The sequence below is a fragment of the Carcharhinus amblyrhynchos genome, chromosome 1 (assembly GCF_965287045.1).
Source record: "Carcharhinus amblyrhynchos chromosome 1, sCarAmb.v2.hapA, whole genome shotgun sequence".
Taxonomy (NCBI): domain Eukaryota; kingdom Metazoa; phylum Chordata; class Chondrichthyes; order Carcharhiniformes; family Carcharhinidae; genus Carcharhinus; species Carcharhinus amblyrhynchos.
This window is the reverse complement of record NC_137324.1, coordinates 142,668,211-142,683,729: the sequence shown is the minus strand read 5'-3', so window position 1 is coordinate 142,683,729 and position 15,519 is coordinate 142,668,211. Positions and strand designations below refer to the sequence as shown.

General features: G+C 45.1%; 1 protein-coding gene across 1 annotated transcript in view; it reads left to right on the top strand.

Moving 5' to 3' along the window:
- Window positions 1-11,817: 11,817 nt before the first annotated feature.
- Window positions 11,818-15,519, top strand: part of ctso (cathepsin O) — a 53,289-nt gene continuing 49,587 nt past the window's right edge. Inside the window, exon 1 of the mRNA XM_080199660.1 lies at window positions 11,818-12,095. Coding sequence (XP_080055786.1) covers window positions 11,892-12,095 — 204 coding nt within the window. The 5' untranslated portion in view covers window positions 11,818-11,891. The remainder of the gene's footprint in view (window positions 12,096-15,519) is intronic.

Sequence of the window (15,519 nt, the reverse complement as noted above, 5' to 3'; positions counted from 1 at the left end):
ATAGTCATAGAGGTTTACAGCACAGAAACAGGTCCTTTGACCCAACTTATTGATGTCGCCTTTTTTCTTTATACTCCTAAGCTAATCCCAATTGCCTGCATTTGGCCCATATCCCTCTATACTCATCTTACCCATATAACTATCTAAATGCTTTTTAAAAGACAAAATTGTACCCGCCTCTACTGCTACCTCTGGCAGCTGGTTCCAGACACTCACCACCCTCTGTGTGAAAAAAATGTTCCTCTGGACACTTCCCTATCTCTCCCATCTCATCTTAAACCTATGCCCTCTAGTTTTAGATTCCCTTATCTTTGGGAAAAGATATTGACTATCTAGCTGATCTGTGCCCCTCATTATTATATAGACCTCTATAAGATCACCCCTCAGTCTTCTATGCTCCAGAGAAAAAAGTGTCAGTCTATCCAACCTCTTCTTATAACTCAAACCTTTTTTTTATGCATTCTTTTTAGTTTAATAATATTCTTTCTATAATAGGATGACCAGAACTGCACACAGTATTCCAAATATGCCTCACCAATGTCTTGTACAATTTGAACAAGACATCCCAACTCCTGTATTTGATGTTCTGTCTGATGAAACCAAGCATGCCAAATGCCTTCTTCACCACTCTGTCCACCTGTGACTCCACTTTCAAGGAGCTATGAACCTGTATCCCTAGATCTCTTTGTTCTGTAATTCTCCCCAACGCCCTACCATTCACTGAGTAAGTTCTGCCCTGGTTCATTCTACCAAAATGCATCACCTCATTTCTTAAACAAGAGAACAACATTGGCTATTCTCCAGTAATAGAATCATAGAATCCCTACATGCAGAAGGAGGCCATTAGCCCATTGAGTCTGCACCGACCTCAATGCCACCCAGGTCCTATTCCCATAACCCCATACATTTACCCTACTAATCCCCTGAGACTAGGGTCAACTTAGCATGCCCATTCAACCTAACCCACACATCTTTGGACTGCGGGAGGAAACTAGAGCACCCGGAGGAAACCCATGCAGATATGGGGACAATATTCAAACTCCACACAGATAGTGACCTGAGGTCAGAATTGAAACCCAATCCCTGGTGCTCTGAGGCAGCAATGCTAACCATCATGCCACCCAAAAGTTCTCTGGAACCTCACCTGTGGTCAAAGAGGATGTGAAGATATTTGTTAAAGCCCCAGCGAGTCCTTCCCTTGTCCCTACAGCAACCTGGGCTGGATCCCATCTGGTCCTGGGGACTTATCTACCATTATGCAATTTAGGATACTCAACACTTCCTCCTTCGATATATTGACATTCTCTGGGGTGTTCACACATCTATCCCTGACCTCAACTGAGGAGAGACTGAGGGATTTGAGGTTGTTTTCATTAGAAAGAAGGCGGCTGCGAGGGGACCTTATTGAAACATATAAGATGATCAGAGGTTTGGATAGGGTGGACAGTGATAGCCTTTTTCCTCGGATGGAGAAAGCTAGCACGAGGGGGCATAGCTTTAAATTAAGGGGTGGTAGTTATAGGACGGATGTCAGGGGTAGGTTCTTTACCCAGAGGGTGGTGAGGGATTGGAATGCCCTGCCTGCTGCAGTTGTGGATGCGCCTAGTTTGGGGGCGTTTAAGAGTTTCGTGGATAGGTTTATGGATGGAAAGGGTTTGGTTTAGGTTAGAGGGTCATTGTTTTTTAACTGGTCGGCGCAACATCGTGGGCCGAAGGGCCTGTTCTGCGCTGTAATGTTCTATGTTCTATGTTCAACATCTGCCATGTCCTCCTTAGTGAATACTAATACAAAGTACTCATTAAGGATCTCTTCACTTCCTGAGTCTGCATGCATAACTTCCCTCCATTGTCCTCAAGTGAGCCTAGTCTCTCTCTTGCTACCCTCTTAATATACGCATAAAAAACTTCAGGATTCTCCTTGGCTCTGGTTGCTAAAGACACTTCATGGCCCCCTTTAACTCTAATTCCATGTTTAAATACCTTCCTACTTTCACTATATTCCTCAAAGGCTTCTCGATACCTAAACCTATCATATGCTTCCTTTTCCCTTTTGACTAAGCCTACAATTTCTCTTCTCATCCATGGTTCCCAAATCCTGCCTTTTCTATCCTTCATTTTTGCAGGGACATGCCTGTCCTGCACTTCAATCAACTAGCCTTTAAAAGCTAGACATAGATTTGCCCTCAAATAGCCTTTCCAATCCACATTCCCCAGTTCCTGTCTAATTTGGATGTAATTGACTCTTGGCCAATTAAGCACCCTCACTGAGGGCCACTCTTGTCCTTATGACTACCTGAAATCTTATGGAATTATGGTTGCTAAGCCCAAATTGCTTCCCCACTGAAAATTTGGTCATCTGGCCCGGCTCATTCCCCAATACCAAGTTTAGTGTGGCCCCCTCCCTGGTTGGATTGTCCACGTACTGTATCAAAAAGCCCTCCTGGACACATCTAACAAATCGCTCACCATCTGAGACCCGGGCTGTAAGGGAGTCCCAGTCCATATGGGGGAAGTTAAAGTCATCCACCACAACTACCATGCTTTTTTCACATCTTATCAGTTTTGGAATACATAATTGCTGCTCTGTTTCCTGCAGGTTATTGGTACACTCCCAACTTTGCAATTTCACCCTATTTATTCCTGAGCTCCATCCATAATGCCTCACTACAAGATCCCTCGAATGTGTCCTCTCTCAACATAGCTGTGATGTTCTCTCTAATCAGCAATGCAACTCCCCCACCCCTTTTGTTTCCCCTTCTGTCCCATCTAAAACAACAATATCCCGGAATGTTAAGCTGCCAGTCCCTCCTTTAACCAAGTCTCTGTAATTGCAATTAGACCATAAGACATCAGAACAGAGTTAGGCCACCTGGCCTATCGAGTCTGCTCCATCATTCAATCATTGCTGATATTTATTTCAACCACATTGTCCTGCCTTTTCTCCATAACCCCTGATCCCCTTGTTAATCAAGAACCTACCTCTGTCTTAAAGACACTCAATGGCCTGGCCTCCACAGCCTTCTGCAGCAAAGAGTACCACAGATTCGCCACACTCTGGCTGAAGAAATTTCTCCCCATCTCTATTTTAATGGATTGTCCCTTTAGCCTGAGGTTGTGCCGTCTGGTTCCAGTTTTCCCTACTAGTGAAAACATCCCCTCCACATCCATTCTATCCTGGCCTCCCAGTATCCTGTAAGTTTCAATAAGATCCCCCCTCATCCTTCTAAACTTCAACAAGTACAGACCCAGAATCCTCAACCGTTCCTCATACAGCAAGTTCTTCATTCCAGGGATCATTTTTTGTGAACCTCTTCTGGACTCTTTCCAAGGCCAGCACATCCTTCGTTAGATACGGGGCCCAAAACTGCTCACAGTACTGCAAATGGTGTCTGACCAGAGCCTTATACAGCCTCAGAAGTACATTCCTGCTCTTGTATTCTAGCCCCCTTGATATGAACACTAATATTTCATTTATCTTTCTAACTGCTGACTGAACATTCATGCTAACCTTAAGAGAATCTTGAACAATGACTCCCAAGTTCCTTTGTGCTTCTGATTTCCTAAGCATTTCCCTATTAAGAAAAGAGTCTATGGCTCCATTCATTGTTCCAAAGTGCATAACCTCACACTTTTCCATATTGATTCTATCTGCCACTTCTTTGCCCACTCTCCAAACCTGTCCAAGCCTTTCAGCAGCCCCCACTTCCTCAATACTACCTGTCCCTCTGCATTGCTTTGTATAAGACCCTTGTCAGACCCCACTTGGAGTACTGTGTGCAATTCTGGTCGCCTCACTACAGAAAGGGTGTGGAAGCTATTGAGAGGGTGCAGAAGAGATTTACAAGGATGTTGCCTGGATTGGGAGGCATGCCTTATGAAGATAGGTTGAGGGAGCTGGGACTCTTCTCCCTGGAGAGACGAAGGTTGAGAGGCGACCTGATAGAGGTTTATAAAATATTGAGAGGAATAGATAGGGTGGATTCTCAGAGGCTATTTCCCAGGGCTGAAATGGCCGCTACGAGAGGACACAGGTTTAAGGTGCTGGGAAGCAAGTACATAAAACATAGAACATAGAACATAGAACATTACAGCGCAGAACAGGCCCTTCGGCCCACGATGTTGCGCCGACCAGTTAAAAAACAATGACCCTCTAACCTAAACCAATCCCTTTTCATCCATAAACCTATCCACGGATCTCTTAAACGCCCCCAAACTAGGCGCATTTACAACCGCAGCAGGCAGGGCATTCCAATCCCTCACCACCCTCTGCGTAAAGAACCTACCCCTGACATCCGTCCTATAACTACCCCCCCTTAATTTAAAGCCATGCCCCCTCGTGCTAGCTTTCTCCATCCGAGGACAAAGGCTATCACTATCCACCCTATCTAAACCTCTAATCATCTTATATGTTTCAATAAGATCCCCTCTTAGCCGCCTTCTTTCTAGCGAAAACAACCCCAAATCCCTCAGTCTCTCCTCATAGGACCTCCCCTCCATACCAGGCAACATCCTGGTAAACCTCCTCTGCACCCTCTCCAAAGCCTCCACATCCTTCCTATAATGTGGGGACCAGAACTGCACACAATACTCCAAGTGCGGCCGCACCAGAGTTGTGTACAGTTGCAACATGACGCTGCGACTCCTAAATTCAATCCCCCTACCAATAAACGCCAAGACACCGTATGCCTTCTTAACAACCTTATCTACTTGATTCCCAACTTTCAGGGATCTATGTACACATACACCTAGATCCCTCTGTTCATCCACACTATTCAGAGTCCTCCCGTTAGCCCTATACTCGACACATCTGTTATTCCTACCAAAGTGAATTACCTCACACTTCTCCGCAATAAACTCCATCCGCCACCTCTCGGCCCAGCTCTGCAACCTGTCTAAGTCTCCCTGCAAACTATGACACCCTTCCTCACAATCTACCACACCTCCGACTTTGGTGTCATCAGCAAATTTACTAATCCACCCAACTATACCCTCATCCAGATCATTAATAAAAATTACAAACAACAGTGGCCCCAAAACAGATCCCTGAGGCACACCACTCGTAACTGGACTCCATGACGAATATTTACCATCAACCACCACCCTCTGTCTCCTATCTGCTAGCCAATTCCTGATCCAATTTCCTAGATTACACTCAATCCCATACATCTGCATTTTCTGCAGAAGCCTACCATGGTGAACCTGATCAAACGCCTTACTAAAATCCATATATACCACGTCAACTGCCTTATCCCCATCCACTTCTTTGGTCACTTTCTCAAAAAACTCAATAAGGTTAGTAAGGCACGACCTACCCGCTACAAAACCATGCTATCTCCAATCAATTCATTACTCTCCAAATAACTATAAATCCTATCCCTAATAATTTTTTCTAAAACCTTGCCCACAACAGAAGTAAGACTCACCGGTCTATAATTCCCAGGGAAGTCTCTGTTCCCCTTCTTAAACAATGGGACAACATTCGCCATCCTCCAATCTTCCGGTACTATACCTGAGACCAACGACGACCTGAAGATCAGAGCCAGAGGCTCTGCAGTCACTTCTCTTGCCTCCCAGAGAATCCTAGGGTAAATCCCGTCCGGACCAGGGGACTTATCTATTTTCAAACCCTCGAGAATATCCAGCACATCCCCCTTATCAACTGCAATACTGTCTAGTTTACACCCCTGCAACCCAGTGTTCTCCTCAGCTACATTCATGTCCCCCTGCGTGAACACTGAAGAGAAATATTGGTTCAATGCCTCTCCAATCTCTTCCGGTTCCACACACAACTTCCCTCTGCTGTCTGTAACTGGCCCTAATCTTGCCCTAACCAACCTTCTGTTCTTAACATACCTATAGAACGCCTTAGGATTCTCCTTGATCCTATCAGCCAAAGTCTTCTCATGTCCTCTTTTAGCCCTTCTTAACTCACTCTTCAACTCTCTCCTAGCCAATCTAAAGCTTTCTAGTGCACTACCTGAGCCCTCAAGTCTCATCCGAACATAAGCCTCCTTTTTCTTTTTAACCAACGAATCAACTTTTTTAGTGCACCACGGTTCCCTAGCTCTACCAATTCCTCCTTGTCTGACAGGGACATACCTATCAAGGACTCGCAGTAGCTGCTCCTTGAAAAAACTCCACATTTCAGACGTTCCCAGTCCCTGTAGTCTCCTAGTCCAACCTATGCTTCCTAATTCTCTCCTAATAGCCTCATAATTACCCTTCCCCCAGCTAAAACTACTGACTGGAGGTTCATGCCTATCCCTTTCCATCACTAAGGTGAACGTAACTGAATTGTGGTCACTATCACCAAAATGCACACCAACTTCCAAGTCTAGCACCTGGTCTGGCTCATTTCCCAGCACCAAATCCAATATAGCCTCACCTCTAGTTGGCCTATCAACATACTGAGTCAAAAAACCTTCCTGCACGCTTTGTACAAAAACTGACCCCTCTAACGAGCTAGAGCTATAGCAATTCCAATCAATATTAGTAAAGTTAAAGTCCCCCATAACAATTACCCTATTACTTTCACTCCTAACCAGGATCGTCTCCGCAATCCTTTCCTCAACCTCTCTAGAACTTTTAGGAGGTCTATAAAAGACTCCCAACAGGGTGGCCTCTCCTCTCCTATTTCTAATCTCTGTCCATACTACCTCAACAGACAAGTACTCATCATACTTCCTCTCTGACACTGTGATACAGTCCTTGACCAATAATGCTACCCCTCCCCCCCTTCTACCTCCTTCTCTACTCCGACTAAAGCATTTGAACCCTGGAACCTGCAACAACCATTCCTGACCCTGCTCTATCCATGTCTCTGAAATGGCCACAACATCAAAGTCCCAGGTACTGATCCACGCTGCAAGTTCATCCACTTTATTGCAAATACTCCTCGCATTAAAGTATACGCATTTCAAACCCTGCTCCGCCCCACCCCCACGATGCCGTGCATTGCAGTCCCCATCTATGCCCCCCTCACTTTCACCCCCTCTACTCAGGATCCCACCCCCCCTCCGAATCAGTTTAAACCTCCCTGCATAGCCTTTGCAAATTTACCCCCCAGGATATTGGTCCCCCTCTGATTCAGGTGTAGACCATCACTCTTATAGAGGTCCCACCTTCCCCAGAATGAGCCCCAATTGCTCAAGTACCTGAACCCCTCCCTCCTGCACCATCCCCTCAGCCACGAGTTCAAACTTTCCCTCTCTCTATTCCGCTCTAAACTATCCCGTGGCACAGGCAAGAGTCCCGAGATAACCACTCTTTCTGACTTGGCCTTTAGTTTCCACCCCAACTCCATAAATTTCTGCTTAATATCCCCTTCCCTTAACCTCCCTATGTCATGCGTCCCCACATGAACTATAACTTGGGGTTGATCTCCCTCTCCCCTAAGAGTCCTGAATATCCTATCCGATACATCCCGGACCCCAGCCCCTGGGAGGCAACACACCAGCCCTGAGTCCCTACCCTTACTTCCGACTCTCCTATCCGTCCCCCTAACTGTGGAGTCCCCAATCACTAGGCCCAATCTTTTACATCCCCTAACCACCGGAGCTTTTACAATAGGCTCACCCCCAGAGACCTGCTCCCTTTGGCTATCTCCAGTTGATTCCTCAACTGTAGCCTCCAGGACCGAAAACCTATTTTGGAGGGGAACAGCCCCAGGGGAATGTCCCCCCAATTGCTTCTTTCCCCTCTTCCTGGCATTTACCCAAGACTCATTTCTAGGAGTGACTATCTCCTTATAACTCCTATCGATGTCCGCCTCCGCCTCCCGAATTATGCGGAGTTCCTCTAATTCCACCTCCAGCTCCTTTACACGCTCCTCCAGAAGCTGCAATCGAACACACTTCCTACAGGTAAAATCACCAGAAACACTGCTGGAGTCCCTCACCACATACATCCCACAGGAGATGCAGCTTACTGCCTGAACTGCCATCCCTGAAACAATTACCAGCAGGAAAAAAAAACAAGAAAAAATATTAAAAAAAACTTCCCACACACTTATAATTAGGTTAGAGGAGGTGGGAGGGTGGGATTCTCTACCAGTGTAGAGGATCGGGTATCCCCTCTGCACTAATTTATAGGGTCAGGGACCCGAGAAAAAAAAAACAACTACTGGTAAGCGTCCTAGTGACGACTTCCGGTTTCTAACTAATTTTAAAAAAAACCGCCGATACTCGCGACTTTAAACTAGAAATAAAAAGTTAAAAAATATAAACAGAGCAGATGTTAGGGGTAAGTTTTTCACTCAGAGGGTGGTGAGTGAGTGGAATCGGCTGCCGTCGGTGGTGGTAGAGGTGAACTCGCTGGGGTCTTTTAAAAGACTTCTGGATGAGTACATGGGATCTAATGGATTGGGAATTACAGATAGTTTTATGGTCTGGTAAGTATGGATATGATCTGCGCAACTCATGGGCTGAAGGGCCTGTTTGTGCTGTAGCGTTCAATGTTCTATGTTCCATATCATCTGCAAACTTAGCAACAGTGCCTTCAGTTCCTTCTTTCAAATTGTTAAAGTATATTGTGAAATGTTGTGGGCAAGCACCAACCCCTGAGGCACATCACTTGTCACCAACTGCATCCTGAAAAAAACCTTTATCCCCACTTTCTGCCTTCTGCCAGTCAGCCAATTCCTTATCCATGCCAGGATCTTACTTTATTTAACAGTATCTTATGTGGTAGCTTGTCAAAGGCCTTCTGGAAACCTAAATAAATCACGTCCACTGGTTCTCCTTTATTTAACTTCCTTGTTACCTCCTCAAAGAACTCTAACAGATTTGTCAGACAAGACCTCCCCTTGACTCAGTCCAATTTTATCATGCATTTCCAAGTATTTCCAATAACTTCATAATTCCATGCAGTAATCCAGGCTCTCAGTTCATCTGTTTTATCTGTTGTACTTCTTGCATTGAAGCAAATGCACTCCAGACCTCCAGTCCTGCCGAGCCCCGTGGCCTCCCTCTGCCTGCTCTTACTCTGCGCTATGTTTATCTCAGTCTCACTTTCTTGCCCAGTCCCTACACTTGCTTATCTGCTGTTCTGATTCCCACCCCTCTGCTGCTGTTCCAACCCTCCCAAACAGCAGTAGCAAACCTCCCGCTGAGGATATTAGTGCCCCTCCAGTTCAGGTGCAACCCATCCTTCTTGTACAGGTCCCACCTTTCCCAAAAGGCTTCCTGGTGATCCATATACCTAAAGTCCTCCCTCCTATACCAGCTCTTCAGCCACATGTTCAACTGTATTATCTCCCTTGTTCCAAGCCTCACTAACATGTAACACAGGGAGTAATCCTGAGATTATTACCTTAGAGGTTCTACTTTTTAGCTCCCTACCTAACTCAAGGTTTCGAACACAGGAGATGGGATGCATTGCTGCAATTGTACAGGGCCTTGGTGAAGCCACACCTAGAATATTGTGTGTAGTTTTGGTTTCCTATTCTGAGGAAGGATGCTCCTGCTCGCGAGGGAGTACAGCAAAAGCTTACCAGGCTGATTCTGGGGATGGCCAGATCGACATATGAGGAGAGATTGACTAGGTTAGGATTGTTTTCACTTGAGTTCAGACAAATGAGGTGGGGGGGGGGTGCGGTGGCAGCGGTGCAGGGGTGGTGGAATCTCAGAATCTTATAACGTTCTAGCAGGATTAGACAGGGTAGATGTAGGGAGGATGTTCCTGATGGTGGGGGAGTCCAGAACCAGGGGTCACAGTCTGAGGATTCAGGATAGACCATTTAGGATGAAGGTGAGGAGACATTTCTTCACCCAAAGTGTGGTGAGCCTGTAGAATTCATTACCACAGGAAGTAGTTGATGCCAAAACATTGAATGTATTCAAGACGTGGCTGGATATGGTACTTGGGGTGAATGGGATCAAAGGTTATGGGGAAAAAAGCAGAATTCGGCTATTGAGTTGGACGATCTGCCATGATCATAATGGATGGTGGAGCAGGTTCAAAGGGCCAAATGGCCTCCTCCTGCTCCTATTTTGTATGTAAACCACTGAATGGTTTTTGCAGGACCTCTTCCCTTGGTGATTTCCTAGCTTTTTTATTTCATTATTTACTTCTCATGGGTGCCACATTTATGGGGGACTCACTGGGCTCGCCAACTCCCAGTGGGATTTGCACTGGCCCGGAGAATCGAGTGTTGGCAAAAAACAGGTTTTTCACCTGGTGGCAAACCTAACTCAATGTTCCAGGCCTGCCACGCTCACCCCGACCGAGTTCCTGCTCAGGGTAGGCGGAAACCTGATTGTTATTCAAATTGCCTCTTTTAAAAAACAATTAGCGGGCTTGAAGCCTAATTCAATTCCTTCCTGCAATTCACCCTCCTCCCCAGTGGGATCTGCATTAGACAGGCTTTGGTACAGGTCCTCACAACCGTGAACTTGGCATGTTGGACACCAAGGGAGGTAAAGGAGGCAAGCCCAATACCTACGCGCCCTCAGCCACTGCCAGGTCCTGGAGGTTTGGTGGACTCAGCTGGTGGCCACTCTCCTCTGGGATGTGGAGGGAGGGGGAAGAGGGTCTCTTGGCTGGACTGCACCTTCTACTCCAAGGAAAAGTGTTGTTCAGTTTCAAGGTGGTGAATTCAAACACTATCCTGGGATAAAAGACTCATTATTGTCTCTGTCCTCTGAAACCTTTGACGTCACTTTGATCTTCATGCGGTCTGAAGAGCTTGAAGTCTTCCTAATCCACCTAGCCTGCACATCTTTGGACAGTGGGAGGAAACTAGAGCACCCAGAGGAAACTCATGTCGAGACCTGGGGAACATACAAACTCCACAGAGTCACTCAATGCTGGAATCGAACCTGAGTCCCTGGAATGACACAGCAGTCCCAGCCATTGTGCCACCTTACCACTGTTTATTGTAAGAGGATTTGTGTACAATTATATTGAAGCTTGGTTACCTAGTGTACTGTGTACAGTTTTGGTCCCCTTACCTCAGAAAAGATATTATTGCCACAGAGAGAGTGAAACAAAAGGTTCACAGATTGTTCAGGAGATGGTGGGAATTGTCTTATGAAGAGATTGGACAAACTGGGCCTGTATTCCCTCGAGTTTTGAAGAATGAAAGATGATCTCATTGAGATCTACAAAGAAATAGACAAGGTAGATGCAGGTAAGATGTTTCCCCTGGTTGGGGAGTCTAGAACTAGGGGTGAACAATTCCAAAAGAAAAGGGCATGCCACTTAGGACCAGGCTGAGGAGAAATTTCTTTACACACAGGGTTGTGAATCTTTGGAATTCTCTATCCCAGAGAACAGGGGAAAATTAGTCATTGAGTAGATTTATGATTAATAACAAAGGGTTATGGAGATAATGTGGGTAAAAGGCATTCAGGTTAGATTTGTAGAAGATCACGGAGTGACTTTTACGGTTCTGCCTGTGACTGTAATTGGAGCAGGCGAGAGATGGACCGTGGAAACGTCCATTGACCTTAGGCAGGATTTTATGATTTCAGGATTCCACCCCACCTCTCCCCTCACTGCACCAAGTACTCTGCTTAGTAGTACACCCTTGAGCAGGATTTCATGCTGCTTAGGGTGCTGGCTTGTTCAAGTAGCTTCCTAATTAGTTCTGCTTTCTGTTCCTGATAGCAATCCCTGCAAATTTCTCCTTTTCAAATTGATAAACTCATTCTTTTAAAAGTTACTTTTGAATCTGTTATCATCACCCTTTCAGGAAGTGTCCAGGACAATTTCAAAGTTGCAACTGGCGATGTGCCTTCATTTTAAGCCATGTTAAAGTGAAAGTGAAACTAACAGGATGTTGGTTGAGATGTGAACATGTTCCGGATGTGAGCTGGTTGGAGCAGTAGTTACAGGCAGGCTGACTGACACACTGAGGGTTCACAAGTTGTTTGATCCCTGAGTCCAGTAGCATGTCCTGGACATTCCTGCTCTGGTGCTTGTGTAGCAGCCAGCTCGCTGTCTCCGGACCGCTGCTTTTCCACCAGCCGGGGAACGAGAGTGAGGAGGCAGCTGCCGCTCACGCAGAAAAACTTTTCCAGCGGTTTGTAGTGAAGTATAATCGGAGCTACCCGGCAGGGAGTCCCCGGTTCATTCACAAATACCATGCATTCCAGGTAGAGTACTGTCTCCTTCTGCTTTCCTATCAATCACAATCAGCCAAGTCAGATCGTAACAGGAAATTTGTTCTTAATCAGCTACGATTCAGCTTGCAAGCCCATTGCAATGTTAGGTCATGTTTAAGTAACTGCAGTAAACAGTGGAGCAAATTCAAAGACTGGCATTGGCAGTAAACCAACAGATTTGCTTGAAATCTGGCCACATTAGCTTTTGGGATGTATTTTCTCTGCCTAATAACAAACTCCTCCATCAGGTCTTGAACCATGCACATTGGCTTGCATGTGCTGGCCAGTGGTTGTGCTTGGCATGGTACTGCAATGATTTGCCATTGCCTTCTGTGGGTTCTGACTGACCAGGAGATTCTCCCACTCTTATCGCCTGCCAAAAGGCACAGTGGAAGGATGTGTAGATTGATGAACCTGCTAGGGCCAGGTTTATGCTCTGTGACCATCAAATCCAAGAGCAGGACGCAAACCCCTAGCTTAGGGCTGAGAGCCAGCCAGCCAGCTGCCACCACAGCACCACAAGGCCTCTCTCCAACCCAAACTTCAAAATGGGGTATTTAAAACTTAAGATGCATTCTCAGCTTTCCTGCTTTGAAAAACACAGCAAAACAAAAATAAATATTGTGAGGGAAAATAGTAGATAAGATGTTAGAACATACCAAAGAGAAGAAAACATTAGGACTAAAGTAATGGCTGGATTTTCCAGTCAGCAGTTCCCTCTGCTAATGTTGAAGAAAGCTACCAACAAAGAACTAGTGATTTCTGTGCTATAACTTTCTTCTTTCCCGATGTCAGTTTGAACATGGCATCAGGTCAGGGGGATTATGAAGTGTCTAACTTCATAAGTGATGTCAGCAAGCAGGATAAGCATCAAATCACATTGAAGTATTCTCACGAACAGCAGACTAGGATGTTAAAATCACTGAGTATCTTATGCAACTCAACATTTAAGATACATGTTTATGATTAGATCAAGATAGAGGCTGAAAAATTATATACCTTCTAAAAATAATTTGGAATTGATCATAATGGAGAGGTTTGACATTTCACAATTATACCATTAATTTTCCCAAGACAGTAATGCTGTTTAAGTCACCATAAAGTTAGTGTATCATTTTATTACAAATGCTTTAGAAAGGTGTTTCTGCAAAGTTGCACATGAACAATATATTTTGAATGAGTGGGTGTAATTTTATCCTCAGAATGAGTGTTCAATTTAAAATAACCCAGCAAACAAAGCCTTTTTACTTAAAAGAAAAATGTTTGTTTCACCTGTAAGTTAAAAAAACTTCCTATTCTCAAGTTTATTTAATAGTGTCACAAATAGATTGCACTGCAATGAAGTACCGTGAAAATCCCTTGGTCAGGCACACTGAGGGAGAACTTAGCGTGGCACAGCACATCTAGTAAAAAGTCTGACAACACCAGGTTTCAGTCCAACCAATTTACTTGATAGTAAATTTACTATTTGATAGTGAATTTACTATCAAATAAATCGGTTGGACTGAAACCTGGTGTTGTCAGACTTTTTACTGTGTTTACCCCAGTCCAACGCCGGCATATCCACATCATGACAGCACATCTAACCAGCACATCTTTCAGACTATGGTGTACTAAGGAAGTTGAATCTCTGGTGAAGAGGAAGAAGGAGGCTTGTGTAAAGATGAGACGTGAAGGCTCAGTTAGGGCACTGGAGAGTTATAAATTAGCCAGGAGGGATCTAAAGAGAGAGTTAAGAAGAGCTAGAAGAGGACATGAGAAGACTTTGGCAGATAGGGTCAAGGAGAATCCTAAAGCTTTCTACAGGTATGTCAAGAATAAAAGATTGGTTAGGGCAAGATTAGGGCCAGTCAGAGACAGCAGTGGGAAGTTGTGTGTGGAGCCTGAAGAGATGGCAGAGGCACTGAATGAGTATTTTTCGTCAGTATTCACGCAGGAAAAAGTCAGTGTAGTCAAGGAGAATACTGCGATACAGGGTTGTAGACTAGACAGGATTGAGGTACATAATGAGGAGGTGTTAGCAATTCTTGAGAGTATGGAAATAGATAAGTCCACAGGGCCGGATGGGATTTACCCTAGGATTCTCTGGGAGGCTAGGGAGGAGATTGCAGCGCCTTTGGCTTTGATCTTCATGTCGTCATTGGCTACAGGTATAGTGCCAGAAGACTGGAGGATAGCAAATGTTGTCCCCTTGTTCAAGAAGGGGAGTAGGCCATCCTGGGAATTATAGACCAGTGAGCCTTACTTCTGTTGTGGGCAAAGTTTTGGAAAGAATTATAAGGGATAGGATTTATAATCATCTAGAGAGAAATAAATTGATTAGGGATAGTCAACACGGTTTTGTGAAGGGTAGGTCATGCCTCACAAACCTTATCGAGTTTTTTGAAAAGGTGACCAAAGAGGTGGATAAGGGTAAGGCAGTTGACGTGGTGTATATGGATTTTAGCAAAGCATTTGACAAGGTTCCCCATGGTAGGCTACTGCAGAAAATGCAGATGCACGGGATTGAGGGTGATTTAGCAGTTTGGATCAGGAATTGGCTAGCTGATAGAAGACAGAGGGTGGTGGTTGATGGGAAATATTCAACCTGGAGTTCAGTTACAAGTGGTGTACCTCAAGGATCTGTTTTGGGGCCACTGCTGTTTGTCATTTTTATAAATGACCTAGATGAGGGTGTAGAAGGATGGGTTAGTAAATCTGCTGACGACACCAAAGTCGGAGCAGTTGTAGACAGTGAGGATGGATGTTACAGTTTGCAGAGGGACATAGATAAGCTGCAGAGCTGGGCCAAGAGGTGGCAAATGGAGTTTAATACAGAAAACTGTGAGGTGATTCACTTTGGTAAGAGTAACAGGAGTGCAGAGTATAGAGCTAATGGAAAGACTCTGAGTAGTGTTGACGAACAGAGAGATCTCGGGGTACATGTGCATAACTCCCTGAAAGTTGGCACCCAGGTTGATAAGGTTGTTAAGAAGGCGTACGGTGTGTTAGCTTGTATTGGTAGAAGGATTGAATTTCGGAGCCGTGAGGTCATGTTGCAACTGTACAAAATTCTGGTGCGGCTGCACTTGGAGTATTGCGTACAGTTCTGGTTGCCGCATTATAAGGAAGATGTTGGAGGCATTGGAAAGGGTGCAGAGGAGGTTTACCAGGATGTTGCCTGGTATGGTGGGAAGGTCTTATGAGGAAAGGCTGAGGGACTTGAGGTTATTTTCGTTAGAAGAAGGTTACGAGATGACCTAACTGAGGCATACAAGATGATCAGAGGGTTAGATAGGGTGGACAGTGAGAGCCTTTTTCCTCGGATGGTGATGGCTAACACAAGGGGATATAGCTTTAAATTAAGAGGTGGTAATTATAGGACGGATGTCAGAGGTAGGTTCTTTACTCAGAGGGTAGTAAGGGCATGGAATGC